The sequence below is a fragment of the Sorex araneus genome, chromosome 3, assembly GCF_027595985.1.
Source record: "Sorex araneus isolate mSorAra2 chromosome 3, mSorAra2.pri, whole genome shotgun sequence".
Taxonomy (NCBI): domain Eukaryota; kingdom Metazoa; phylum Chordata; class Mammalia; order Eulipotyphla; family Soricidae; genus Sorex; species Sorex araneus.
In genome coordinates, this window is record NC_073304.1 from 193,040,082 (window position 1) to 193,065,774 (window position 25,693).

General features: G+C 59.3%; 2 protein-coding genes across 8 annotated transcripts in view; one reads left to right on the forward strand and one right to left on the reverse strand.

The window, feature by feature from the left end:
* The first annotated feature begins 247 nt into the window (after positions 1 to 247).
* TIMM22 (translocase of inner mitochondrial membrane 22) lies at positions 248 to 6,285 on the forward strand. Of its 2 annotated transcripts, XM_004605276.2 has the most exons (4): positions 255 to 721; positions 1,629 to 1,825; positions 3,460 to 3,532; positions 5,871 to 6,285. In XM_004605276.2, exons 1-4 carry the CDS (start codon positions 490 to 492, stop codon positions 5,945 to 5,947), a joined length of 579 nt encoding a protein of 192 aa, XP_004605333.1. In that variant the 5' UTR covers positions 255 to 489; the 3' UTR covers positions 5,948 to 6,285. The 2 variants fall into 2 exon arrangements, with proteins under 2 accessions (XP_054987965.1, XP_004605333.1); XM_055131990.1 differs by lacking the exon at positions 3,460 to 3,532 and having other exon boundaries at positions 248 to 721.
* Positions 6,286 to 8,866: 2,581 nt separating this feature from the next.
* Positions 8,867 to 25,693, reverse strand: part of ABR (ABR activator of RhoGEF and GTPase) — a 198,509-nt gene continuing 181,682 nt past the window's right edge. For all 6 annotated transcript variants that reach the window (XM_055131987.1, XM_055131989.1, XM_055131988.1 and 3 more), the window contains 7 exons: positions 18,137 to 18,196; positions 17,786 to 17,895; positions 17,162 to 17,301; positions 16,070 to 16,204; positions 15,311 to 15,416; positions 11,588 to 11,735; positions 8,867 to 10,968 (listed from right to left, as the gene is read on the reverse strand). In XM_055131987.1, the coding sequence (XP_054987962.1) occupies positions 10,879 to 10,968; positions 11,588 to 11,735; positions 15,311 to 15,416; positions 16,070 to 16,204; positions 17,162 to 17,301; positions 17,786 to 17,895; positions 18,137 to 18,196 (789 nt within the window). In that variant the 3' untranslated portion in view covers positions 8,867 to 10,878. The remainder of the gene's footprint in view (positions 10,969 to 11,587; positions 11,736 to 15,310; positions 15,417 to 16,069; positions 16,205 to 17,161; positions 17,302 to 17,785; positions 17,896 to 18,136; positions 18,197 to 25,693) is intronic.

Here is a 25,693-nt window from a genome sequence, read left to right on the forward strand (position 1 = left end):
CGATATCTCACAACGCCTGCAAGAAATTATTAGGCTGCTAGGGCAGCGGTGAGGAACGCCCGCCCCCTGCCGGCACCCCGCCTGCCCCGGTGCGCGTTAAGGCAGCCCCGATCGGTAGAGGCTCTCCAGGGTAGACCCGGAGCGAGCGTGCGCGCAAGGCCTTCTGGGACCAGGCCTGCGCGCAGAACTACAACTCCCGACAGGCACTGCGCGGAGGCTCGGCGGGTCCTGGCGGGCGCCGGTGGCTCGCGCGTGCCGGCGGTGTGGGGGACGCGAGTCGGTGCCCCCGAGGCCTGGCGCGGGGTGTTGGGGGGGAGTATGAGCTATTTCCGCCTGCGTGCAGGAGTGGGTTCTGTTGCGGCAGCGTCCCCGCCGTGACGAATCTGCGGCGGCCCGAGGGAGGCTCGCGGCGCCTGCGGCGGCCACGTGGGGCGCGTGGCCACTGCGGGGCGGGCGCGGGGGGACGCGCGGGGCCGGGCGAGTGCGGTCATGGCGGCCGGAGGCGCCGGCGCCGCGCGCTCCGCGCCGGAGCCCGTGCCCGAGGCGCCGCTGCAGTACAGCGTGCTCCTGCAGCACCTGGTGGGCGACCAGCGGCAGCCCCGGCTGCTGGAGCCCGGCCGCCTGGGCGGCATCCCCAGCCCGGCCAAGAGCGAGGAGCAGAAGATGGTGGAGAGGGCCATGGAGAGCTGCGCCTTCAAGGCCGCGCTGGCCTGCGTGGGAGGTGAGGGGACCCCCGCCGCCCGCGCCCCTCCTGCGCGCTCGCGCCCGGCCTGCGCCCCCGGGACCGCCCGGCGCGTGCGGGGCCGAACACGGGGCTCCGCGCGGTCACGCCCCGTGTCACCTGGAAGGAAGCGTTTTCTCGAGGCCAGGGATTCCGACACGGGCCTGGGCCCGGCGGTGGCCGGAGCGGGGAGAACAGGGGGCCCAGGGCATGGGGAGCCAGGCGGGGTCCTTGCGGTGCCCCCTATGGAAGTGACACAGGCCGGTCACTGTGTGAAGTCCGGTGCAAATCAGCGCGGTGGCAGGGCAAGACGGGGAGCCCGGCCCCTGGAGTTTGGAGCTGGGGCTTTGGAGGGAGCCCCCAGCGAGCCAGGGAGCACAGCAGGCGCCCCGGCTTCAGTGATCATTTTGACCTTGGGGTGATGGGAGGACCCTTGGACGGAAGTGCCCACAGGGCAGGCCTTGCCATTTGTTATCTTTGGCATCTGGGGGATAGCCACCACTTGCCAGGGTCTCTTCAGACGCAGAAAGGGGATTGGGGTGTCTGCCCCCAGCTTTATAGTAGAATGAGTGAGGCCCATCTCCATTTTTGGGAACTGTCTTGGGGGCCCTTATGACATCAGTTCATCCTCCTAGAGGCCACCCTTGGAACAGATGGAGGGTCAGAGGAGGTGGGGGTGGTGGGGGGAGAGCAGCATGTTCCAGTGATGCCGGAAGTGAAGGGAGGGCCAAATCCAAGAGGAACAGGAAACTCAGCTAATCTGAAAGTAGGCGGGGTGGGGTGTATGTGTAGAAGTGGTGTGGGCAGAGGGGCTTCCCTCACCCAAGAGGGGCTATTGGAGCATGACCCCACAGCAGCAAGTCAGAAACCCAGTGCAAGAAATCTTCATTCCTCCGTTTGGTTTTAGGATTTGTCTTGGGAGGTGCATTTGGGGTGTTCACTGCCGGCATTGATACCAACGTGGGCTTTGACCCCAAGGATCCTTACCGGACGCCAACAGCAAAGGAAGTCCTTAAAGACATGGGACAGAGAGGCGTGTCCTACGCCAAGAATTTCGCCATCGTGGGGGCCATGTTCTCTTGCACCGAGTGTTTGGTAGAATCTGTAAGTGTCTCTGCCCTCCTAAAGAGAAGTGTTCCTGGAGGGGTATGGGGGGGCCAGGAGCTCTCCCAGATAGCCTGGAGGGCGTCTGGGGCCACTCCTGGGAAGACTTCATCGAGATGGGCTGGATGGCTCAGTGCTCGGGCCCAGCAGTGCAAAGACACTCAAGCCCAGCCTGTTTGGGACCCCAGGATCACACCCAGCAGTACTTGTCCTCCAAGGCTACTCCCTGCAGTGCTCGGTGTGCCTGTTAGACATATGCTTTACTCTGTCAGCTGTCTCCTTAGCCCCCAAAATGCTCTTTTGACTGGGGGGGGGGCGGGAAATGGTGGCGAGGAGATCACAGTATCTAGGGGCTATTTCCTGTTCTGTATTGGTGGCGGGGACACTACCCAGTGGCACTCAGAGGACCTTGCCTTGCCGAGAATCAAACCCGGTCTTCCTGGGGCTGGAGTGATAGCACAGCGGGTAGGGCGTTTGCCTTGCACGCGGCCAACCCAGGTTCGAATCCCAGCATCCCATATGGTCCCCTGAGCACTGCCAGGGGTAATTCCTGAGTGCATGAGCCAGGAATGACCCATGTGCATTGCCGGGTGTGACCCAAAAAAAACAAACAAACCCGGTCTTCCTGTTCGCAAACCATGTGCTCACATCAGCCTGTTGAGCGCTCTCTCCAGCCCCAAGAAATACCCTTTTTTGTTTGTTTTGGGGGCCACACCCGACAGTGCTCAGGGATCACCTCTGACAGTGCTCAGGGGAACCATATGTGGTGCTAGGGATTGAACCTGGGTTGGACAGGTGCAAGGCAGGTGTCCTACCAACTGTATTACTGCTTTGGTCCCCAAGAAACACTCCTAATTTATCAGAAAACAGATCAGAAAGGTCTAGTACTTGTTAGATTGAATATCTGCTAAATGGTCCCTAATTCTTTTTTTTTGGGGGGGGTCACACCTGGCGATGCACAGGGGTCATTCCTGGCTCTACACTCAGGAATCACCCCTGGCCGTGCTCAGGGGACCATATGGAATACTGGGAATTGAACCTGGGTCGGCTGTGTGCAAGGCAAACACCCTACCTGCTGTGCTATCGCTCCAGCCCCCAATGGTCCCTAATTCTAACTTTTTGTTTTTGTAAATTGAGCTTGCACTGTTTTTCACTTCTTTTTTTCTACATTGGAAATTAATGATTCTGTTTTAACTTTTGAAGTTTTGGTTTGTTCTTTGAGCCATACCTGGCTGTGCTCAGTGCTTACTTTGAACTCAAGTATCATCCCTGGCAGGGCCTGGGTGATCATATGTGGTGCTCAGGATAGAGCCCAGGTTGCTGCCTGAACTGCAGGTACCTTTCCCGCTGTACTGTCTTTCCTGCCCCTGACTAATGGTGTTAAGCAAAAGGTCCATTGGGGAACCCTCGGGGGACTGTTGAGTATTTCTCAAAGGCTGCACTTGGCTTCTGTTCTCTGCTACCAACTGCCAGAAGCATGTAGGAGCACATTCAAGTTTTAGGAACTATGCTTTGAGATGAAGGTCAGGTTTCAATTGTGGACCGACTTAGCCAGCTAGATGCCCCGGTTACTCGCACTCACCATTTTGTCCAGCTTGTTTCTTTGGCTCTGAACCTCACTTTTGCACCCACAGTATCGGGGGAAGTCGGACTGGAAGAACAGTGTCATTAGTGGCTGCATCACTGGCGGGGCCATTGGTTTTAGAGGTCAGTAAACAGCTCCCCTGGTTTCCTTGTGGCCTTGGACAGCGTGTCCAAGTGGACTGTTCCAGGTAGAGGGTGTGCCATGGGACAGTCCAAGACAGATGTCAACATATGCTGTTTTAGGGGAGGCTAGAGTGGGAGTACAAAGGGTAGAGCGTTTGCCTTGCACACGGCTGATCAGGTTCGATTCCCAGCATCCCATATGGTCCCCTGAGCATTGCTGGATGAGACTCAAAAAGCAAAAAGTGTTTTTCTTTTTTGGACAGTTGATCACATTTGCTTATGTGTGAACGCAGAAACTCCAAGTATCTAAAAGAGTGTTTCTGGGGGCTGGAGTGATAGCACAGCGGGTAGGGCGTTTGCCTTGCACGCGGCTGACCCGGGTTCGAATCCCAGCATCCCATATGGTCCCCTGAGCACCACCAGGGGTAATTCCTGAGTGCATGAGCCAGGAATGACCCCTGTGCATTGCCAGGTGTGACCCCAAAAGCAAAAAAATAAAAAATAAAAGAGTGTTTCTCATCCTTGGCACTTTGACATTTTGGACCAGCTATACCTTTCCCTACTGAGGTATGGATGGCTGAGGGGGTGTCCTGTGCATTGCAGGGTGTTCACTAGCATCCCTGGCCTCCACCTCCTGGGTGCTAGTAGCACCTCTCAGTTGTGATAATAGCTGAAGATGTGGCCAAGTATGTACATGTGACATAAGGACACAAGGGGCAGGGGGTGGCTTGGAGCTGTGTCCCTGTCGCCCCAGAAGCCCATGTGGCAGTCACTGCTGAACTCAGCTCCATGGATTTCAAGTAGGCATTTTTCTTGGGACTAGGGATATAGCTCAGTAGGAACCTATTGTGCAGGAGATCTGCTTCTATTCCCAGCACCCCTCTGTCCCAGGATATTTCTAATGTCTAATTTTGTATCATTTTCTTGCTTCATTTTGCATATAAGTTATCACAGAGTATCTTTTTTTTGCACTTGAAGGGTGTTAGCTTCTACAGTAGAACTGTTGAAAGCCAAATAGAGGTGTTCTGGAAGTGATGGGTGATTACCTGTAGGCAGTGACCATGCCCCTAACCCCTGCTGTGGGGACGCCTAGCAGGATGGGGATGTCAGTGGTTGGCTTTCCCAACTGGGCGGGCCTTACAGGGCCACTCTGCTGGACTCTCGCTTTTCCAAAGCAAAATGTCTGCTTCCACATTTCCTAAAAGGCAGAAGATTTTGTGGTCACTAAAAGTTGCTTCTGGGGCCTGGAGAAACAGCATAGCAGGTAGGGTGTTTGCAGGCGGTGGCTTGCATGAAGCCGATTGGGGTTCGATCCCTGGCATCCCACCTGGTCCACTGAGCACTTCCAGGAATAAGTCCTGAGCTCAGAGCCAGGAGTAACCCCTGAACATAACCGGGTGTGACCCCAAAACCAATAAATAAAAGCTGCTTCTGGAGCCGGGCTGTGGCGAAGTGGTGGAGCACTTGCCTTGTGTGTGTGAGGCCCCGGGCCCTATCCCTGGCTCTGTCAAAGAATAACAACACCCCGGCTCTTGCTGACCGGCAGTCGTTTGTGGTTTATAGAGTAACTTCTCCTTTGGTCTTCCCGTTGCACAGCTCTTGCCGGGACCTCTTTGAAACGCTCGGTTTCCTCTGAGGCTGCTTTGATCACCTTCCCAGGAATTTATGCCACAAACAAATCAGGCTAACAGACCATATGCTTCCCTTTGGCTTCAAAAAGCTCCTTCTCCTAACTAGTTCCCCTGCTGTGAAGGAGGCACTTTTTTTTTGGAGGGGGGAGGGGATGTGTGTGGGGGGGTGAAGTACCCACAGCCGGCAACACTCAGGGGTTACCCCTGGCAGTGCTTGGGCTGCCCATATGGGATGCCAGGGATTGAGCCCAGGTCAGCCATGTGCAAGGCAAGCATCCTACCCGCTGTCCTATCACTGTGGTCCCAGAGGGAGGAACTACTGTCATGTAGGGATTCTTTGGGATGAGATGAGGTCAGATGGCTGTCGCTTAGAGAAAACAGGCTGGGTGCTGGATGCTGACCTGCGGTGAAGTCTTGGTGATCTTATGCCTGCGCTAGGTTCTTTTTTTTGGGGGGGTGGGGTCACAACTGGTGATGCACAGGGGTTACTCCTGGCTCATGCACTCAGGAATTACTACCTCTGGTGGTGCTCGGGGGACCATATGGGATGCTGGGAACTGAATCCGGGTTGGCTGTGTGCAAGGCAAACGCCCTACCCGCTGTGCTATCGCTCCAGCCCCCCTGTGTTAGGTTCTTCGCATCTTTTCCTGGGCAGGAAGCGTGACCAGCATCTGACAGCGCTGTCACTTTCTCTTTCTGCTTTACAGCTGGCCTCAAGGCAGGCGTCATCGGCTGTGGCGGTTTTTCTGCTTTCTCTGCTGCCATCGATTATTACCTCCGATGAGAGTCATTCTCCCCAAGAAGACCCCCTGCTCAGGCCCTGGAGCTGGAGTGTGGATGTGGGGGACAGTTTTCTGCACCACTCCGGCACCCCTTTGGGGTCTGAGGACATTTCTTCCTGGTGTTGGTGTGGTGAGGGGGCCTCCAGTCTCAGGGAACCCCCTTTCTTTGCTGCCCTGGCTGTGCGGCAGGTCTGGAGGGCGCCCCCCACTTCCCTGAAGGAACTGAGCTCCGCAACTGGCCATTCGTGGGAACAGGTGCTGTCGCATCCACCTGGCAGCTCTGTAGTCGGCCCTCCCGGGTGGTCGGGCAGGTGAAGTAAACGATGTGGGCCAGCCAGAATGTTACTCTGTCTGTGTTCTTTCCTTGTCAGGTGTATATGCACATACACACTTACCATTAGGTTTAAATTATTTTTTTTGGGGGGGTAGGGGGATGACACAGGACAGGGAGTCAACGTCCCAAGTGCTAGGAGGTTCTCGGGCCACTCAGGCAGTACTTTGCCCACCGGCTGGGCTGTTGAGCGCCAGTGCCACCTGGGCCACCTCCGCAGTGCTGGGGGTTGATCTTGGGTCCCTGACCGCCAAGCGTGCTCCCCAGCGGAAGGTGGGTTCGTTTTCCAACCCTGCGATTCCCAGACGTGGACTGGGCTGAGGAAGAGAGTGCGTGCCCTGGTGCAGTGAGGGGCGTTAGGCGCTCTCAGGTTCTGTGTATCCTCGCGAGGTGGCCACGTTGGCCAGTGCTCCGTTGCCCACTCTTCCCAGCAGCCCAACCCAAACCTGCCTCAGGCCACACTGAAATTCCTATGTCGGGTTCTTCCAGATCCCCCCACCCATAGTGGTTCATGTTCTGACCACCGGCTACTGGGGACATTCTGGCGACCCCGCCCAGCAGTGCCTGCGATGGCATGGGGCCTCACATGTGGGGGCACACACCTACCATGGAGCCCTCGGGTTTGATGTGGCCGAGCAGCTGTGCTCCACTACCCAGCCTGAGGTTTTGCTGTCGATCTTATTAGGGTTTGGGATTTTTCCCTTTTGGCCACATCCAGTGATGCTGGTCAGTTTGGGGTGGGGACCAAACCTGAGGCCCCCGAAGGTGAGGTGGCACCCTCCTCCCACCCCACACTCCTGTTTTTTTTTCCCTTTTGGGTCTCACCCAGTGATGCACAGGGGTTACTCCTGGCTCATGCACTCAGGGAATTACTACCTCTGGTGGTGCTCGGGGGACCATATGGGATGCTGGGAACTGAATCCGGGTTGGCCGTGTGCAAGGCAAAGGCTCTACCCGCTGTGCTATCGCTCCAGCCCCTCTGCCCCGTCTTTTGACATGACCTAGTGGCCTTTTTCTGAGCCTTAGCTGCTTAGTCTAGTTGTGTGCCAGAGGCCAAAAACCAGGCCCCAAACCTCTGACAGTGGGGCTCTGCTGTGTCTGCTGCGGCTGCTTTGGAGGTACGATGAAGGGGATAAACAGATGCCCGCCTGTGGAATACCCCTCCCTCCCCCTCCGTCCCCGTGCTTGCCTTCTCTACCCACTCCAGCGAGAATGCACACACTCTGTGCACGTCTGTGCGTGCGTGACAGTGTTGGTCCAGCTGGCAGCACCTTTCTCAGCCCTGGGGGATGGACAACAGCGAGTGTGCAGTGCTGGGCCCCTTGATGAGTTCTCTGCGGTGCCATCCCAGCACACCCGACTTCCTGCTGCTCGGCAGGCAGGGCCGCCTCTGATCCGAGAACAAACAGAGCAGCGTTCACCTTCAGGCACTGACACGGGGGCAGCGACTCTGTGGGTGCCTGGCCACTTCTCCCACCGGCCCTGTGCAGAGTGGCCGCTCACTGCTGCTTCGGGAGAGATGCGCCCGAGGCTGTCAGTAGCTGTCCGTTCAACAAGCCAAGCATTGTCCACGCTGACTATTCAATCAAGGGGAGATGAATCGTTTCCTGTTTTAGATGGCTAAAGGAGTTAGTATGAGCTCATAAACCAAACACCAATTTTCAAAGACATCTGTTCTTGATCTCCAGAATAAACACTGGCTTAGGCTGGTGGGAGCTGCATTAACCCCACTGGCTCTCTTGAGGGAGGCCGAGTCTTCCAGGGCAGTGCTCTCGGCCTGGGACGTGGTCCCTGTGGCTACCCCAGAATGTCCCAAGGATGCCACAGGTGCAAATCGCATCAATGGGAAACCAACAGTAGGATGGGGGGCACAGGAAGGAACAAGGTTGGAGGGGGCCATGGCCGGGGAAAGGTTGAGAACTGTTGGTCTATGGAATCAGCTTTTCGATGGCCACTTGAGGTCAAAGAACAGTTCCAAGGGCTGGATAGAGCACAGTGGGCAAGGCAGTTGGCCTTGCATGTGGCCAACTCTGGCTGGCTCCCTGTGTATCTCCCTGAGCCAGGCCCGTCAGGAGTAATTCCTGGGTGCAGAGCCAGGAGCAAGCCCAGAGCACTGCAGGGTGTAGTCCCCCCCTCCCCCAGCAAAACAAAAAGCAGCTCCAAAGCATCGCCATTTCCCAGGGAATTCGGTGAGAAGTTGACATAAGGTCCCCCAAGATGGTCAGGAGTGACCACTGAGTGCAGAGCAAGGAGTAAGCCCTGAGCACCACCGTGTGTGGCCTCAACCGAAGCAAATGAACAAAAGCTGACATGAAACGCTTGAACAGGTATCACCTGCCATCCCACAAGGCAGAGATGGGCCCAAGGGAGTGGCCGGAGGCTGTCCTGTGTGAAGGACACGGGGAGGGCCTGGCTTCGCCTCCCCTACTGCCAGTCGCAGCAGGGGGAGAAACATGAGGGAGATGACTAGGTAAGTAGAGCCCTGGGAACATCTGCGCGCAGCTGGAAGTTAAATATTTAGGTTGGTGCTCGTCCCTGAACTACCGAGAACACGGACGGCCATGCTGCAGGGCTGAATTGTGTGCAAATGTTGGGGCTTTGCATGTTTTTTATTAACATTTTCTTCTCACTTGGTTTACATCAATTTATAATAATCTACATAAGTTGAAACAGAACATAGACAAAAAATATATCCTTACCAACTTATTAAAGTCAAATATTATCGAAGGGTCTCATCCTGCCTGTATCAGCGAAACCCAACTGCCCTCGGCCACTGCCCACGCCAAGGGGCATACAGTGGGGAGGGGGCGGGCGTCCCAGTGGCACAGATGTCCCGCTGGACAGTGCTGGGGGTGGCACAGCCTCTACCAGGAGGACCGATGAGCAGTTCTCCACCACACAGCACCGTCCAGGTCTGGGAGCCCCCTCCCCTGCCTGGGCACCTCGGGAGTGGGGCTGACCAATGAGGAGGAGCCTTTTGCATTTCCGGCCCTTTCCGCCATCCCGTTCCCAGCAGCCCTGGTGTGGGAGAAGCGGGAGGCGCGGGCTGAGCTGCAGTGCTGATGGGCCCAGTCCGTTCCCAGCAATGGCTTTGGAAGCCAGGACCTTCTGGCCACACACCCACTCCTGACTGCCCACAGTGCCACCTCTGGGCGCCCCGAGGCACTTTCCTCCTGTGTACGGGCTGGACCAAAGTTAAGCAACGGGTGTCGGAGCCCGAAAGGTCCTGGCTGCTCCCTTCTCCAGTCGAGTTCCGAGTGTTGGCTGCAGCGCCGCCCGCCCGTCCCACAGGAGAGGCAGGAAGCGGGCGTCCGGGCTGGGGAGTGTCTGTCCTCACAGGCTGTGGGGGCACTGGGCACTGCCCACTGAGCCGCCTTTCCAGTGCCAAGCCACAGGCTTCCAGGCTGGGAGTGGGCCCCCCGCTCCCCCGCTCTGCAGTGTTCACTGGGAGGGCCTGCCTGCAAAGCCCAGTCCCAGGAGAGGTGCCCATGACCCCCCCTGCTCCCCCCACTTCCTGGAATCCTGGTATCCCCCAAAGGCCGGCACCGGAAGCCAGGGCAGAGGCAGCTCCGTGGTGACCAGCCCCTGCTGCGCAGGCCCTGAGCACTCGTGGCAGTGGGGGCTGTGGACGGTGTGTGGAGGGTCTAAGGCAACGGTGCCGCCAGGCCCACGAGGCGCCAGGAGAGGACAGAGCCTGCCAATGGCAGGAGCCCCTGTAAAGCCCGCCCCACTCCTTCTAAGTCCCCGTTTCAGACACCCAGTGCTCCATGGCACCCCTCGAATGCCCTTCACCCGTGAGCACCCAACTCCCATCTCCCTGACTCTTCCCGACCCTCCGGTTAGCTTGGTAGGTCACTTGTGAGGAAGCAGAACACCAGGGGGAAAAGGAACCACAAAGCAGTAGGAGAAACAGTCCAAAGATGCCTCGCTGGTCGGCAGGAGACTGCAGATACACCCCAGGAAGGGAGATTGTCCGATGGGAACCCCCGCCGGGGGCCCTTGCTTTGTGCCGGGCGGAGGGAGGGCGAATGCGAGTCTCCTGTGCACAGCAGCAAGGCAAAGTGGGTGTGCGCCCATGGTGGGGTGAGCGGAGGGCTGGGGGCAGCACCGCCCCCCTCCGGGCGCTGAGCACAGACCAAGGCTGCATGCAGGGGCAGCGCGGGGGGGCTGCGGGGCCGCCAGGACACGGCAACCTGGGAGCGAGGCCATGACTGGAGCTGGCCACCGTGACGGCGCCAAGTCAAGGCGCTGGACTAGACTCGGGAGGAAAGAAAGTGGGGGAGGAAGAGAAGAGCCAAGCGGGCCACCTGCGTGCCCATGGCGGGTTGGTCACTCCCTTTTCTGGATGAGAAAGAGACAGGAGACAATGATCCCAAGAGCATGGAGCAGCGGGAGACGACGGGAGGGACAGAGGTGGGAGCCGGGGCGCGGCTGGGCGGCGGGGCTGGGGCGGCTGCTCTGTACAAGTGGCACAAAAGATGCACGAGTTCCAGTTCTTGGAAGTCTGCGTCCTCGGAGTCTGCAGTGCTGGGCTGGGGAGTGATGGAGCGTCGTGACCGAGCCTGTGCGGGTCCCTGGCTGGGGCGGCCGCAGCCCCCCGGGCTACACGTCGGTGGAGAAGTACAGTGTGTTCCGCTTCAGTTCCGCGAAGGAGATGGGGGGGTGCTGCAGGTAGTAGAGGAGGACCTGGACCTGTGGAGGGACAGGGGACTGAGGCGGGCTCCTGGCCTTTGCAGGACCCCGGGTCTCCCTGTGGAGAGGTCCTGGAAAGTCGCTGTCGTGGCCGCTGGCGGCAGCAGGGGGCGCTGTAGGATGGGGGCGGCTCAGCTCCCACCCCACAGAGAATTTGGCTTTGGGGCTGGTTCTTGCCCAAGGTCTGGTAGGAATCCCAGGAGAGTTCCCAGCTGTCCGCCCAGGGGGTGACCCCCCTACCCCCACCCCTGTTGTCCTGCCCAAACAAGGCAGGCTGCAGCTATTTCCTGCACCCTCGGGCTGTCCTGGAGGCACTCCCGGGGCTGCAGTGGCCACTGGTCTTGGCTCAGACTTTTCCAGGCTTGGTCTGGGTCACTCTAGGTGGGGCTCGGGCACCCTATGGGGTGCCGGGGATGGGACTGTCCTCGCACCCTGCTTCAGCTCAGACTTCAGATTTGGGCCTGGAAGGGCAGGAGCCTTCCCTTCCTTCCAGGAATCCCCTCTTGTGGCTCATCCCTGTTAGGGGGGCCGCATGGGGGGCCCGGAGCTGTGCTCGCGCCTCCGCCAGGGCCCCGTGTGTGCCCCCCTCACCAGCCCCGCAGGCTGGGCAGTGCCGCACCTGTGCCATGACGTCCTGGGACCAGATGTCAGCGGCGGACGTGAGGTGCGTCTTGCTCTCCACCTCGGAGGGTCTCAGTAACGTGGGCCCGAACACCGTGGCCAGGTTGTGCAGGGACATTTTGTTGATGGGCTCCTTCTCGGCGACCCTGGAAGGGAGGGGAGCGGCCGCTCTTAGCAGCTCCTCGGGGTTGCTGCAGCTGCGGCCGAGCACCGAGAACTAGGACCTCTCCTAGAAAGGAGTGACTGGCCTCTCCTGCAGGGCAGACATCGGGAAGGACACGGCCCAGGCCAGTCGGCAAGGCTCGTCTCCGGCGAGCAGGTGCTGGGCTCCGGTGTACTTTGCTGTCCCCACACTGTTCCCTGCAGTCACACCCAGCATCGCCCTCGGGGGTGGGCACCATTTCTTCATCCCCCCCGTGATGAAACGATTGGCTGAGCACTGCACGCTCCAGAGTATAAGCGCTGCGGCCACGCTCCGGTGGCTGGCGGAGAGTGCCCCGGAGGACAGGTGACTGGGGGGACAAACATCGGGGAGCGGGGGCCCCACAGAGCCTGCTCACTGGTTCTGAGGCCTGGGGGCGGGTGGAGGCAGTGCCCCCATGTCTCTGCCCAAGGGTGTACTGGGGGACCCCAGAATCACCTCCTTTTGGGTCAGAGACAGGAGAGCTCCCCTGTGCTGGGCCCCCCAGGCGAGCCCCACCTGCTGCGCCCCTCCTGAGCACTCCACACCCGCCCTCCGGAAGGGGCCAGACTTACTCACTGCCCTAGAAAGGCGCAGACCAACACGGCCATGCCAGCAGCCGTGTGGGGGACACACATACACACACACACATGCATATATCACACACACCACACACACGGAGACACATACACCACACACACACCATCACACAGGGACACCCTCACATACACACACCACATAGGGGACACACACACATGCACCACACGCAGATACATATACCCAGATGTGTGTGTGTGCGTGCGTGCGTGTGTGTGTGTGTGTGTGTGTGTGTGTGTATAGCACAGCGGGTAGGGCATTTGCCTTGCACACGGCCGACCCCGGCCAACCTGGGTTTGATTCTTCCGCCCCTCTCGGAGGGCCCGGCAAGCTACTAAGAGTATCTTGCATGCATGGCAGAGCCTGGCAAGCTACCCATGGTGTATTCGATATGCCAAAAACAGTAACAAGTCTTACAATGGAGACTTTACTGTGCCCGCTCAAGCAAGTCGATGAGCAATGGGATGACAGTGATACAGTGATATAGTGATGCTCACACCAGACACACACACACGCATGCACATGACATATACCACACAGAAACATATACTCAGACATTAACCCTATGCCACAGAGGCAGACACACAGACATGCACACAAAAGCACACACACACACACACACACGCACAGATACATATACCCAGATATACATTACTGCCACACACCAGACACACACACACACACTTAACACCACACAGGCACATACCCCTACAATTTCCCCACATACAAAACACAGATACAGGAGCTGGAGAAATAGCACAGCGGGTAGGGCGTTTGCTTGCACACGGCCGACCGGGGTTCGATTCCCAGCATCCCATATGGTCCCCTGCGCACCGCCAGGGGTAACTCCTGAGTGCAGAGCCAGGAGTGACCCTGTGCATTGCTGGGTGTGACCCAAAAAAAAACCAAAAACAAACAAAAAACAACACAGATACAGACACACCCCAGACACATGTATCCGCTCCACACCCCACACTATATGCACGAATACACATACTCAGACACAACCCCGATACATTCCTCTACACTTAACCCCAAACACCACAGCACACAAACATACCCCACACCACGAGCACCCACACACACAAACACACACACACACACACACACACACACACACACACACATACACACACACATACACACACACACACAGATGTGGAAACAGGCTGAGCCAGTTCCCGGGACGGAACCCTAGTGAATTTTCCCTTTCCCCTTCCTACCCCTCCCCGGTATCATCCCCGTGGCATGTGCAGAGGATCTGGGTACTGGTTGGGACTTCAGTGCTGGCCAAACCAAAGGGGAAAATGCCTCATCATGGAAAAAACAAGCCAGCAGGCCCAGGCTTCCCAGTGCTCCACGCTGGCCTGGGGAGTGGCAGGAGAGGCCCAGCCGGGGGGGAGAAAGGGCAGCGCCTGCCCAGTGTCCCCCAGCAGCCAGGGAGCAGGGGGGCTGTAGAGACCCCAGCAACTCCTCTCTACTCACGCCATGGACGAGTCCTGAGCCCCAGAGGGTATGGGCCTGAGGCCTGGAGCGCCCGCCCTGCCGGCATCTGTTCATGAGTTTGAATCCTGGGTGCCCATGGGCACCAAGCTCCACGTGAGCTTGGTAACTCTGCCACCTGATTCCTAGCACCACACCAGAAAGGGGTGACATGCCCCGCCAACATGGCAACTAAAAGGCATATGAGCACCTCAGCAACCCTTGACAAGCACCACCGTGTGCTTCAACCAAGATTGTGGCCTTTGGGGGCCAGAGAGATAGCACAGTGGGTAGAGCAAGGCTTCACTTGAGGCCAACATAGATTCGATCTCTGGCATCCCATACTGTCCCCTGAGCACCGCCAGGGGTATTTCCTGCGTGCAGAGCCAGGAGTAAGCCTTGAGCATGGCCAGTGTGGCCCCAAAACAAGCAAGCAGAGACCTTGGCCTTCAGAGAGCTGCCGACGTGTTGGCCACTGAGGCTGAGCGCAGTGAGCACCGGGCCACATGTGCAGGGCCCATTATCACGGCATCAGCCACGATGCAGGGGCCCAGAGGAGATGGGAAAGGGCTGGCCAGGGGGCCTTCAGGTTTCAGGGGCTCGCGTGAACCCGCTGCGGTTCCAGCTTCAGCAGCCCTTGCTCTGACGAACCAAGGCAGGGCTGGTTCAGGACCTGGGGTTCCCTGGACAGAGCCGTCTCGGGTCTCAGTGAACCCCTGATCAGCTGGGGACTCAATGCCCTGATCTGTTAGATGAGATGTAAGATCTAGACCAGGGGTTCCAAGGCACTTTTGTTGGTTTTGGGGTCACACCACTCGGTGCTCAGGGGAGGCTCCCGGTGGTGCATGAAGGAACAAACGGCACCCACTCGTGTCTGCAGCACCCCAGGTCACCCAATCCATGAGAGAATATAGAACTGGAGGGAGCGGGGGAGTGCTCAGCAGCGGAGCAGATGTGGGGGGTTGAGTCTGCCCCCTGGCCCCATGCTATTCCAAGCACTTCCAGGAGGGGCCCCAGGCGCAGAGCCAGAGTGGCCAGTGAGTACCCCTGGGTGTGGCCCCCAAATCAAGAGCCACCCCCTCAAAAGTAAAACGTCTGAGTGGGCTAGTGAGATAGTGTAGAGGGTAGGCTGTTTGCCTTACACATGACTGACCCGGATTCGATCTCCCGCATCCCATACGGCCCCACAAGCACCACCAGGAGTAATTACCGAGTGCAGAGCCAGGAGTCGGCCCTGAGCATCACTGGGGATGGCCCCAAAACAAATGCAATGTCTAACTACCGACTGCCCACTGCTGTACAGCCCAGCGTGGCGCCTGCCTCCCGCCTCCTCGGCATTCTTCAGCCAGTATCCCAGACAGCAGGGTGCAGTGCACAGAGAGTGGCCGGCAGAGGCTGGTCCGGCAGCGTCCGCCTCACACAGGCTTTGCTGCCCCCTGCCCTGGCCGGCCCCACCGGTACCTTTTCAAGTGCTCTAGCAGGAAGAGGAAGGTGATGAGGTTGGGGTCGGGCAGAGAACGCAGCAGGTGCCTCATGCAGTTCTCCTTGGCAGCGGGGTCCGACAGGGCTGCGGGGAGAAAGTGGGCTCAGCCCTACAGGGAAGGGGGCACCTGGCCTGGTGCTCTAGGGCTCTGGGGCTCCCTGGGCAGAAGCAGGGGTGACTGGAGGCTGTCACAGGCCAGCTCCAACAGGACTGGACCCCTGGCCTGAAGTCAGGCTGGGTGGTGGTCCCTCCACCCGCTGCACCCCCACTGCAGTGGGACAGGACTGGGCACAAGGAGGGCAGCGGCGGACAGCCTCTTGGGGCTTCTCTGCTCCTGCAGTGCTGGCCCCAGGGGGAAAAGCAGTGGGGGTGCGGGGGGGGGGGCACGGGGAGCCTGGGCCGGATCTAGCCTGCCTCGAACAGGCAACTGCCATCTGGCCATGGGCCTCGGCTCCTGCCCACCCTTGGCAAAGGCCCTAGAGGTGAGCGCTCCTTCTGAAAGGTTCCACACCAGCACTCCAGCTCTCCCCAGGTTCCTCCATGGCCCCTGGGCGCCTGCCCTGACCCCCACTCAGGGTAGATATTGCTGGATGTCTGAGTTTCCGAGTAGGGAGGTCAGCACCCATGGGAGGGGGGGTGGCGGGCACATATGCCCTCCTTTGACCCTGGTGTGCCTGCATGGCTCTCGCCTGGCTCTGGGTTCTGCTGGTCCCGCCCCCGGCCCCCCGAAGCCTCACCGATGCCCTCCATAAAGGCGGGGTAGAGCCGGTCAGTGAGGAGGGGCTCCGGCAGCTCTCGGAAGTAGAGCTTGAGGGTGCCGGCGATGGCGTTGATGTCCATGTCACTCAGCATCAGCAGGATGTCCTTGTTATCTGTGCGAGAGGCTGCGGTCAGGGCCTCGCCAGCTGGAGCCCCAGTACACACCCAGCCTGCTCTCTGGCTCCCCGAGAAAGGTGGGGTCAGGCCAGCAGGTGGACCGTGTCTCTGTGGGGGGGACGAAGTGCAGAGTGCATCACGCAGGACACGTGTCACACCCCTGTCCCGCTAGAACTGATGCACATCGAAGCTCCTTTCTGGACAGCACTGTGCATTTTTAACACCTAAAATCGAGACACTATCCCGAGTGCCCCCTCCTGTCTGGTGCCCGGGGCTCCCCCATCACGTCTGCTCGGCTACTGTTCACAGCACTCCTGGCCCCCTCTCGGGTTCCCGTGGAGTCACAGTGACCCTCAGTCCTGGTTTCCTGTCAACTGTCGAGCGCCCCCGCGAGATGGAAGTGAAGGACCAGAGAGGCACATCCCCAGCAGCCAGGGAGACAGTCGGGGCTGGCATGCCCCGGTGGCACTCATGTAACACCCAGGGGCAGCCGAGGCCAGCCGGCTGGGCTCCACACTGCCACCTGGCACCCAGGACCCAGCACGCAAGCCAGGAAGGCAGACGAGCCAGGCTCAGAGGCTGCAGGGGGGACCCTGGGCAAGCGAGCCTCTGTGCCCCAGTTCCCTCAGCTGCAGCAGGGGCTCGGAGAAGGGAGGGAGGGGCAGATGGCGCAAAGGGCTGGGTCTGCATGTAGGAGCCTCAGGTTTGGCCCCCAGCACCGCATGGTTCCCTGAGCACTGCGGGGTGTGGCCCCCAGCCCCCCCTATAAAAATGAATGAATGGAAGGGGGTTATGTGGGAAAATGCAGGGACTTGGAAAAGGCCCAGGCCTCAAGGCAGGAGGCCACAGACTGGGCTCCTCTCTGCCGAGAATCAGGGTCTCCGCACGGGTGACCACTCAGTCCCACGGTGCCCACCTCCTTGCCCACCCTCGCCACTCCCGATCCTACTCACTGGCGTCAAAGACGGCTTTCAGCGCCTGGATGTCCGTGGCCACGCCCGAGATCCGGTAGATGCCCACCTCCTCGATGCCCCGCTTCTCCACCTCCTCCACACACTGCCGCACGATGTACGGGACCTTGGAGCGCTCCCGCCTGGGTGGGGGGGCAGGGGGGCACCTCAGGGGAGCTGCGGGGCTCCTCCCCCTGCACCCTGGCCTCGGGGACCCCTCACCCCCAGCCCCCGTCAGGAGGCAGCGAGGAAGGGACCTGCTCGAGGCTGCTGGGGGATGCGAGAGCGACGTACAAGGGCCGGGGGTCCCAAACCTCCGGGGAAACCACATCCCGAGGAAAGAGGGCTCAGAGCCAGGGGTCTGTGGGGGGCTCGGCGGGCACTGGGGGGTGCAGGGAGCTGAAAGGTGCCACCGGGGTGGGAGAGGGGGAATGGGACAGCCTGTGTGGCCAAGCTGATCGCCGGTTGCCAACACCTCACAGCAGGTCTGCTCACAGCCCACCCCGGGCACACAGGCATTTCAGGCTGGGAGCCACTCCCAACTGGCCAGAGTGACCCCCGAGCCACTGGCTATGGATGAAGTCAGGGCAGGGGGTGTCTGGCAGGGTCTGGCAGGGCGGCACCTACTTGGTCACCACGCTGATCTTCACACCGAAGACGCCCGTCTGCTTTTTGGAGGGGGTCCTCTTCAGGCTCATGTCTCGGCTGGTGAATTTCATGGAGAATTCCACTTTGATCTGGTGGGGGTGAGGCAGGCAGAAGGTCTCCAGCGCCTGCATGCCAGGAGCCAGCCCCCCTCCCCCCGTCGAGACCCTGCCCCGGAAGTAAGGGTGACCTCGAACACCCGGTACCCCTGGCAGGTGGCAGTGGGAAAGATGGAGGCAGGGGAGAGGGATAGGGCTGCAGGGTCAGTGGCCAGGCAGGGCCCCACCCTCGACCCCCACCCCACTACAGGTGCCCCCTTCTCTCCAGCCTCACCCCATTCATCTCAATCACATCCGTGTGCCAGTTCTTGGTCTCGACGGTTTGTGGATCCAACTGCAAAGAAAGAAAGAAAGACTGTGAGGGGGCGCGGGAGGGATGACAGCCCGGGGGGCTACGCCAGAACCCACAGACGGTGGGACGCAGCCCTGACGCCTCTCTGTGGGTCTGCTTGGGGGCCACATCTGGCGATGCTCACGGCTTACTTCTGGCTCTGCACTCAGGGATCATCCTGGCGAGGTTTGGGGGAACCCATGAGACACCACGGATCAACCTGGTTGGTTGTGTGCAAGGCAAGCGCCCTCCCCGCTGTACGTCACTCTGGCCCGAAGACGCCTGTCTGGAAATGCAGCCCTCGCCCTCCCCTGCCCTGCGAGGCCTTCGCCCACCATGCAGTCCCAACTCCATCCTGAGAGCGGGGGCTTCTCAGCTGCCTGCACGCACAGACGCTGAGGGCCACGTCCCCCCGGCTGGGGAGGTGGGGGCGAGCACTGAGTGGGGGGCACAGGGGGTGCAGGAAACTGTCTCTGCTCCCAGTTCTGCCATCGCTGAGACCTTGAGCAGCTGGTTTGGGGCTTTGTCCTTCTTTCCCTTTACCCTGTGGCTGTTGCCAGGGCCAGGGCACAACAGCAGGGCCACTGGGATGGTACTTGGTTGCATGGGACAGCGCGGGGCAGGACACGGAGTCAGCTCCCTGTGGCATTCGTACAGAGAGGCGCTCCTGTTCCCTGTGGCACAGTCGGGCTGCTGCCTACTGGGAGCACTGGGGGGTGGCACCCGTAGGACCACTGTAGGACCCTCTGGGAGATAGGCACCTTCCATCCTCTCTGTCCCCCCCTCAGCAGCCTTCACCTGGTTTTCCTTGTATGCCCCAAAGTTCACTTTGAATAATCAGATGCCCCCTGGAACATTTCTTTTTTCTTTTGCAGTGGGCCACACCTGACAGTGCTCAGGCTTCACTCCAGGCTCTGTGCTCAGGGTTCACTCCCAGCAGGGCTTGGGGGACCAAATGAGTTGCCAGGGATAGAACTGGGGTCGGCTGTGTGCAAGGCAAGTGCTTTATCCCCTGTCCAATCTCTACGATCTCTCTAGCTCTCCTCGTCGCATTTAAAAAACAATTCTTTTTAATTGAATCACTGAGAGATAGAGTTTCAAAGCTTTCATACTGAGTTTCAGTCAATGATGGAACGCCCATCCCTCTACCAGTGTGCATTTTCCACCACCAATGTCTCCAGTATCCCTCCCGCCAACCCCCTGCCATCCCACCCCCTGCTTCTGTGGCAGGCACCTTCCTTCTTTCTCTCTCTCTCTACATTTGGGCATCATGATTTGTCAGTCTTCACTCCCCCCTCCCCCCACTCCTTTCCAGACCTGGCAGTGCTCAGGGCTTAGTTCTGGCTCTGCACTCCAGGGGACCATATGGGGTGCTGGGTATTAAACCCAGGTCGGCCGTGTGCAAGGGAAACCGCCCTATCCGCTGTACTATCGCTCTGGCCCATCCCTGTTACATTCTTAAGTCAACATCTGAATATTTCCATGGTAAGTTTAAATAGTTTCAGAGAAAATAATCCTTTTTTTTAAAAAAAAAAGAATCTAATTTTCATGAAAATATTTACATCTTGAAGCCGTTACTCCCTTCCTTTCAATGTATTCTCTGGAATCCAAATGCTACAGGGACCTGATACCCGCCACCATCCAGTTAAAAACACACGAACAAGCTTTTTCTCGGCAGGAACGCGGCACTGTTTCTTTTTCTTCTTGGATTTGTGTTTCTCTTCTACTTCTCCCCAGAATTCTGTCCTATTTTTTTCTCTCTTAAAGTCTTTAATGCATTCCCCAGTCGTGTTCCGTTTCAACAAAAACATCTATATGAATCAAAATGAATGATTTTCTGGAGATCACCAGTTCCCAAATACTCAAAATACATCCTGGGTTGGTTATTATCATGATGAGTAAGAGATAATAAAATCGTTAATATGTTACACATTTTACTAAATATTCAGCAACAAAGTGCTATTTGGGTGGAACTGCATTACTCTGGCCATCCATCTGTCTGGGCCACACCCAAAGGTGCTGGGGAGGTTACTCCTAGCTGAGTGCTCATGTGGGGGGGGGTGTTTTCTCTGCAGCTCAGCAGAACACACAATGCTGGTGATAGGTCCAGGGGCTCCTACATGCCAAGCAAGCCCCCAACCCGCGTGCCAGCTCCCCAGCCCAGAACTGTGTCTCTTAATAAGACAGAACATTTTTTTCAGTTCACGGATGTACACGAGCACTATTTTCTGCTAGGTCAAAACGGGTTCTGCAACAATTCTGTTCACTCTTTCTCTTGGCTTTATTTTTAAAGATGTAAAGGGGAAAAAAAAAACATCTTGTTCGCATCAATAAGTAAATAGGCCTGAAAATAGCCTTATGATAACAATGTTATGAAATTCTTTAACCTCTTCCTCATTACGGGCCCTAAATTGTATACACAGCTATCGTCAGCGTTTATTTTCAAAGTTGTCAGCTGTCAGCTTTCATCCATTTTGTGGAAAGCAAAGAGCTTTTTATTTAATTATTTTGGTGCGGGGGGCAGGGGGCCACACCCTGCTGTGCTCAGGGACTGTTCCTGGCTCGGGGCTCAGGGAACCATACTCAGTGACGGGGACTGAACCAGGGTCGTCTGCAGGGCTGTGTGCAAGGTCAGTGCCGGAACCCCTGTGCCGTCTCGCCAGCCCGAAACCAAGGGCTGGAAGCTGGCCACCAGACCAACAGCGACGCCAGCCTGGCCCCGGGTGGGGCTCACCCCAGGCCTTGGGGATTCTGCACTTCAGAGGCACGAGGGGCACAGTGGGACCACCTCTGCGCAAACACAGGACCACCCAGAGGAAATCGACCTGAGCCAGCCCAGGGGAGGCAGGGGGCTTTACAAACCACCAGTCCTTCCGTCGTCCCTTCTATGCCCCCAGAGCAGTGGGAACCTGTGACGGGGTCCAGGCCTGTTTATGGGCCACTGGGGCCCAGACCCCGCCTCCCGAGTCAGCTGCCGCCCACAGAGGGGAGGAGATGGGAAACAGGAGAGAGATGGGGGGAGTGTGGGGAGAGGGGCGCACCCTGCCCCCAGCCCTTTCTCAAACACAGGGGGAGTGTGCGGGGCTCCCCAGAGCCAGGGTCCCAGTGGGTCCCCAGGGAAGTCTGACACCTCCCTCTCATCATCTTTTTTTTTTTTTGCTTTTTGGATCACACCCGGCGATGCACAGGGGTTACTCCTGACTCTGCACTCAGGAATTACTCCTGGCGGTGCTCAGGGGACCATATGGGATGCTGAGAATCGAACCCGGGTAGGCCACGTTGCAAAGGCCCTGCCCACTGTGCTATCACTCCAGCCCCTCAGGGATCATTCTTCATGGGCTTGGGGACTCTGGAGTGCTGGGGACCAGCCCCGAGCCTGCCACATGCAAGACCTCTCTGCTGTCCTATCTCTAGCCCCAGGGAAGGGGGAACTTGAAAAAATCTGGGCACTGGGCCACAAGCAACAGTGCTCCAGGCTTACTCCTGGCTCTGCACTCAGGAGCTACTCCTGGTGGGACTCAGGAGACAGAAGGGGGTGCTCGGGATTGAACCAGGGATGGCCACATGCAAGGCAAATGCCCTCCCCGCCGTATTATGGCTCCAGGAAGGGGAATTTTCAAAGGCGGGACTAGCTGGGGAGTGTGGAGCCTTCTGTCGGTGAGTCCGGCTCTTAGATCCACTCCCCTCCACCACTCGCCCATCACCACCAGAACAAGCCTGGGACGTCGAAGCTCTGACAGCTGCTCCCGCCTCACAGATGGGCACTGTGAGGCCAACAGAGGGTCAGGGACTCGCCTGGTGCCACACCCCCAGCAAGGGAGCACTGGGCCTGGTCTCTGCTCTGCCCACACCCATATGGGGGCCACGGGGGCAGTGCTGGAGGCCGCCACCAGGCAGCTCCCCATCAGGAAGCGACTCAGGCCCCCTCCACCACTGCTCCCCTCCCCCGTCCCCATCACTTCTGTTCCGGCTGCCAAGAAGTGACCCCACGTTTGCCTGGGAGACTGGAAGACAGGAAAAGTCGCTCTTGCTGCTCGGCCTGGTTCCAGCCTCCGCCTCTTCCAGGAAGCCTTCCAAGATAACCCCAGACCTTGGGGGTCAGTCCCCCGCCTTCCTGCTGGATGTGTCTCCAGCTCTCTTTGCTGTTGCTTCACCCCGCTGGCCTGTCCAAGACCAGGTCAGCATGAAGTGGCACTCGGGAGTTTCCCTGTGGGTCCCCCGGCCCCGCCACGGCCAGGATCCCCTGCAGGTGAGGCCGTGGTCCCCACACGGGGAGGCCTGCCCAGTCCCTCGGCACCCCAACAATGAGGCTCTGTCTCCCGGAGGCGGGCAGCTCCCAGAAACCAAGTCTATTTCAGGACGTCATTTGCATACCGAGAGGGAGGGCGCGGCGTGGAGCAGCCCTGGTGCATTTCTCAGAGTGGCCGGGGCTATTTATAACCCTGGGAAACGTGGACTCTGCTGCTTCCTGAGCACAGTGGTGGGGGGCAGCCCTGACGGGCACCTGCCCACGCTTGGGGTCACCTCAGTGGGGACAGAGCAGGCAGGTGGTGGGCTGCAGAGTGGGTCCCACACGGCCCCTCCGTGGGGTGACTGTGGGCCCTGTGCCCCAGCAGAGGTGGTCCTGGGTCTGGGGCAGCAGTGACTTCCCTTTCTGGGGTGGGCGACTCCCCCCAGCCATGAGGGGGGCTGAGAGGTGGGAGAGGGGTTCTCTGCCTGAGACCTGGTACCCCCGATGCAGATGAGGGTCTCCCCAGTGCCCTGACTCTGGGCTTCTGCTCGAGCCCGTGGGTGGCCACCTTCCAGTGTCAGGGTTCAGAGGACACCTGAGTCTGGGGTCCCCATTCCAGCTTCCCCTCGAAGATGACAGACGCTTCCTGCTGTACCACACCCTGTACCACATCACACAACTCACCCCAGAGTCTTGGGAGGAGGGGGCGGGGTTATGCTGCTTCCCACCCGCCCTCATGTGTGGGCACCGCCGTGTTCAAGCAGGGCTGGGGCAGCACCTGTTAGCGATGGCAGCTCAGGTGAGGGGAGGGGCAGCCAGGCAGAGCTGTGAGGATGAGGAGGGAGGGTATCACTGTCACAAAGCTCTCACTGGGCCCCCCAGGCCTCTCCCACCTCCCCCCAGCCCCTGGGGTCTGCACTCCTGCCCTCAGGAATGCCTCCTCCATCATTTCCACAGACATGGAACCAGAGGGCCCTGGGGAACCGGCCCCCAGGAATGCACCTCAACCCCATTCTTTAGGGGGGTCGGAGGCCTGGCTGCACCTTTTCTGGCTCTCGAGCACTGTTGTGCACCCCGGGCTTGTGCTGGGAAGTGGGGTGCCCTTCCTCCCGAGCCTGAGTTTCTTTACAACAAGGACACTTGGGGCCGGAGCGATAGCACAGTGGGTAGGGCGTTCGCCTTGCACACGGCCCACCCGGGTTCGATCCCTGGCATCCCATATGGTCCCCCGGGCACCGCCAGGAGTAATTCCTGATTACAAAGCCAGGAGTCACCCCTGAGCATCGCTGGGTGTGACCCAAAAAGAAAAAAAAAAAAACAAAAAAAAGGACACTTAAGTCTGGTCACCAGAAGAAGGACAGGGACGGGCGGTGATGTCCCCCAGGGGCTTCAGGACCAGGTGTCTGTCCCACTGTGGCCATGCTCCCTGCAGTGCCCAGCAAGCGGCCACGTGGCACCCCCAGGCTGCTGTTCCTCTGCCCTCACTCAAGAGCGACCCCATGGGACACCCAGCCAGTCTGTCATTGGGACCAACCACAGGCGTGAAAGGCACGGCGGGGCTGGCAGCGGCCCGGCAGGGAGCAGGAGCCAGAGCCTGGCTCTCCTCTGTCAACGTGGCCACAGAGGGAAACACAGACAGGCCACGGCGACCTCCTGGACCCCGGAGGCCAGGCCACAGACAGGCTGCTCGGCGCGCCTCTCCCCTCCCGCCTGCAGCTTTGAAGCTGCCGAGGCACATATGGAAAGGGTTTAGCCCCCCCCCCCCCCCCCGTACGAGCCTTTGAAGGAAGCCAGGTCGCCTCCTCGCACCCGGCCGACCTGCCTTCCCTGGCCCGCTGCATTCCTGACGGGGCCCAGCCTGACATGTGCCCGCCACACGTCCAGCCCACCGCGGGCCCCGTCTTCCTGGAGCTGGTCCGCCTGCTGTGCCCCTACCACCCCCTCCCTCCAAGACGGCCTGAAGACTTCTCCAGGAAGGGGGGCCCCAAGCAAGCCATGCCAGGTACCCGGGAGACAAGGGCAGGCCCCCCCTAGAGGAACAAGGATGAGCGAGCTGTCGTCTGGTGGGAACTGCAAGTGCTTTTCGGCAGCCCCCTGGCCCTGCCCGCCCGCCCACCCACCCAGGACACCCCCACACCCCAATGGTGAGCACAAGGAGCCTTTTCCCTGGACCCAAGGCCACACAGCACTGCGAGCTACACACAGTACACACAGGGGCACCAGGGGAGTGACGGAGAGGGACGGACAGGGACCCCAAGTCCCCAGAGCTCCCACCTGGCCGTACAGCTCCAGCCCAAATGGGCCACACGAGCTCCCGGATGCTGCAGAGACCACCCCAGGCCGTGAAGGCCTGCTGCCAGCTCCCCAGCTGGCGCCTGTACTGGGCACAGTGGCCTGGCTTTGCTGATGGCCTGGCCCCTACGGCCACATGACCCTAATAGCACCTGCGGGCGACTGGTACCAAGAACTCGCCGTGTTCTAGGCTGACTGCTAGGCTGAGGCTGGCTGTGCCAGGTGACTCTGCCTGCCACAGTCCGCCCTGCCATGGGTATCGGGCCTGTCGGCAGCTCCTTAGGAATCTCAAGGCTGGAAGGCTCTTTGGTTCCTGTCCTCGGGGACTGCTGGGCACAGGACCCAGGGCTTCACCGAGCCCCACAGCCCAGGCTCCTGAACCAGCCCTATCGTGATGCTCTCTGAGCAAGCCCTCTCCCTCCCAGCCTCGAATCTGTTACCCAATTGTATTTTCTTCATCGCCCTCGTCCGACCGAGAATGAGCTTATTGATTGCCCAATTCCTCTAAGGGACAGAAAGTTCCATGAGAGCTGGGGCTCTCTGCCCGGGGCACTGGCAGGGTCCCGTCAGCAAACCGGGACGCGGTGAATGAACGGGGTGGCGCGGCTGCAGGAAGCCGGGCTCTCCCTCCCGGGCCATGAACGCCTTTGCTCCCGCGGCCAGGGAGAGGCTGGCCTGGGCCCAGGGGCAGCCGCATAACCTCTCCCAGACCTTCCCAGCGTGTTGAGGGTTTAAGGCTTAGGGAAAGAATCTTGAGACGCTGCCAAGGTCCCCACATGAGCTGGATTTAGAGGGTCATCCTGATCGGCGCCCTCTTTACAGACCCGCCCCGTGAAGAGATTTGCCCTAGCGAAGGTGAAACAGCAGATGCAGCATTAGGAAAACAAGGCGCCGGCCCCTTCCTGCCAGCCTGGTGCCCTCCCTTCTCTGGCATCCTGAACAGTGTGGGAGGGCTCCCTGGAGGAGGCGTTTGGGAA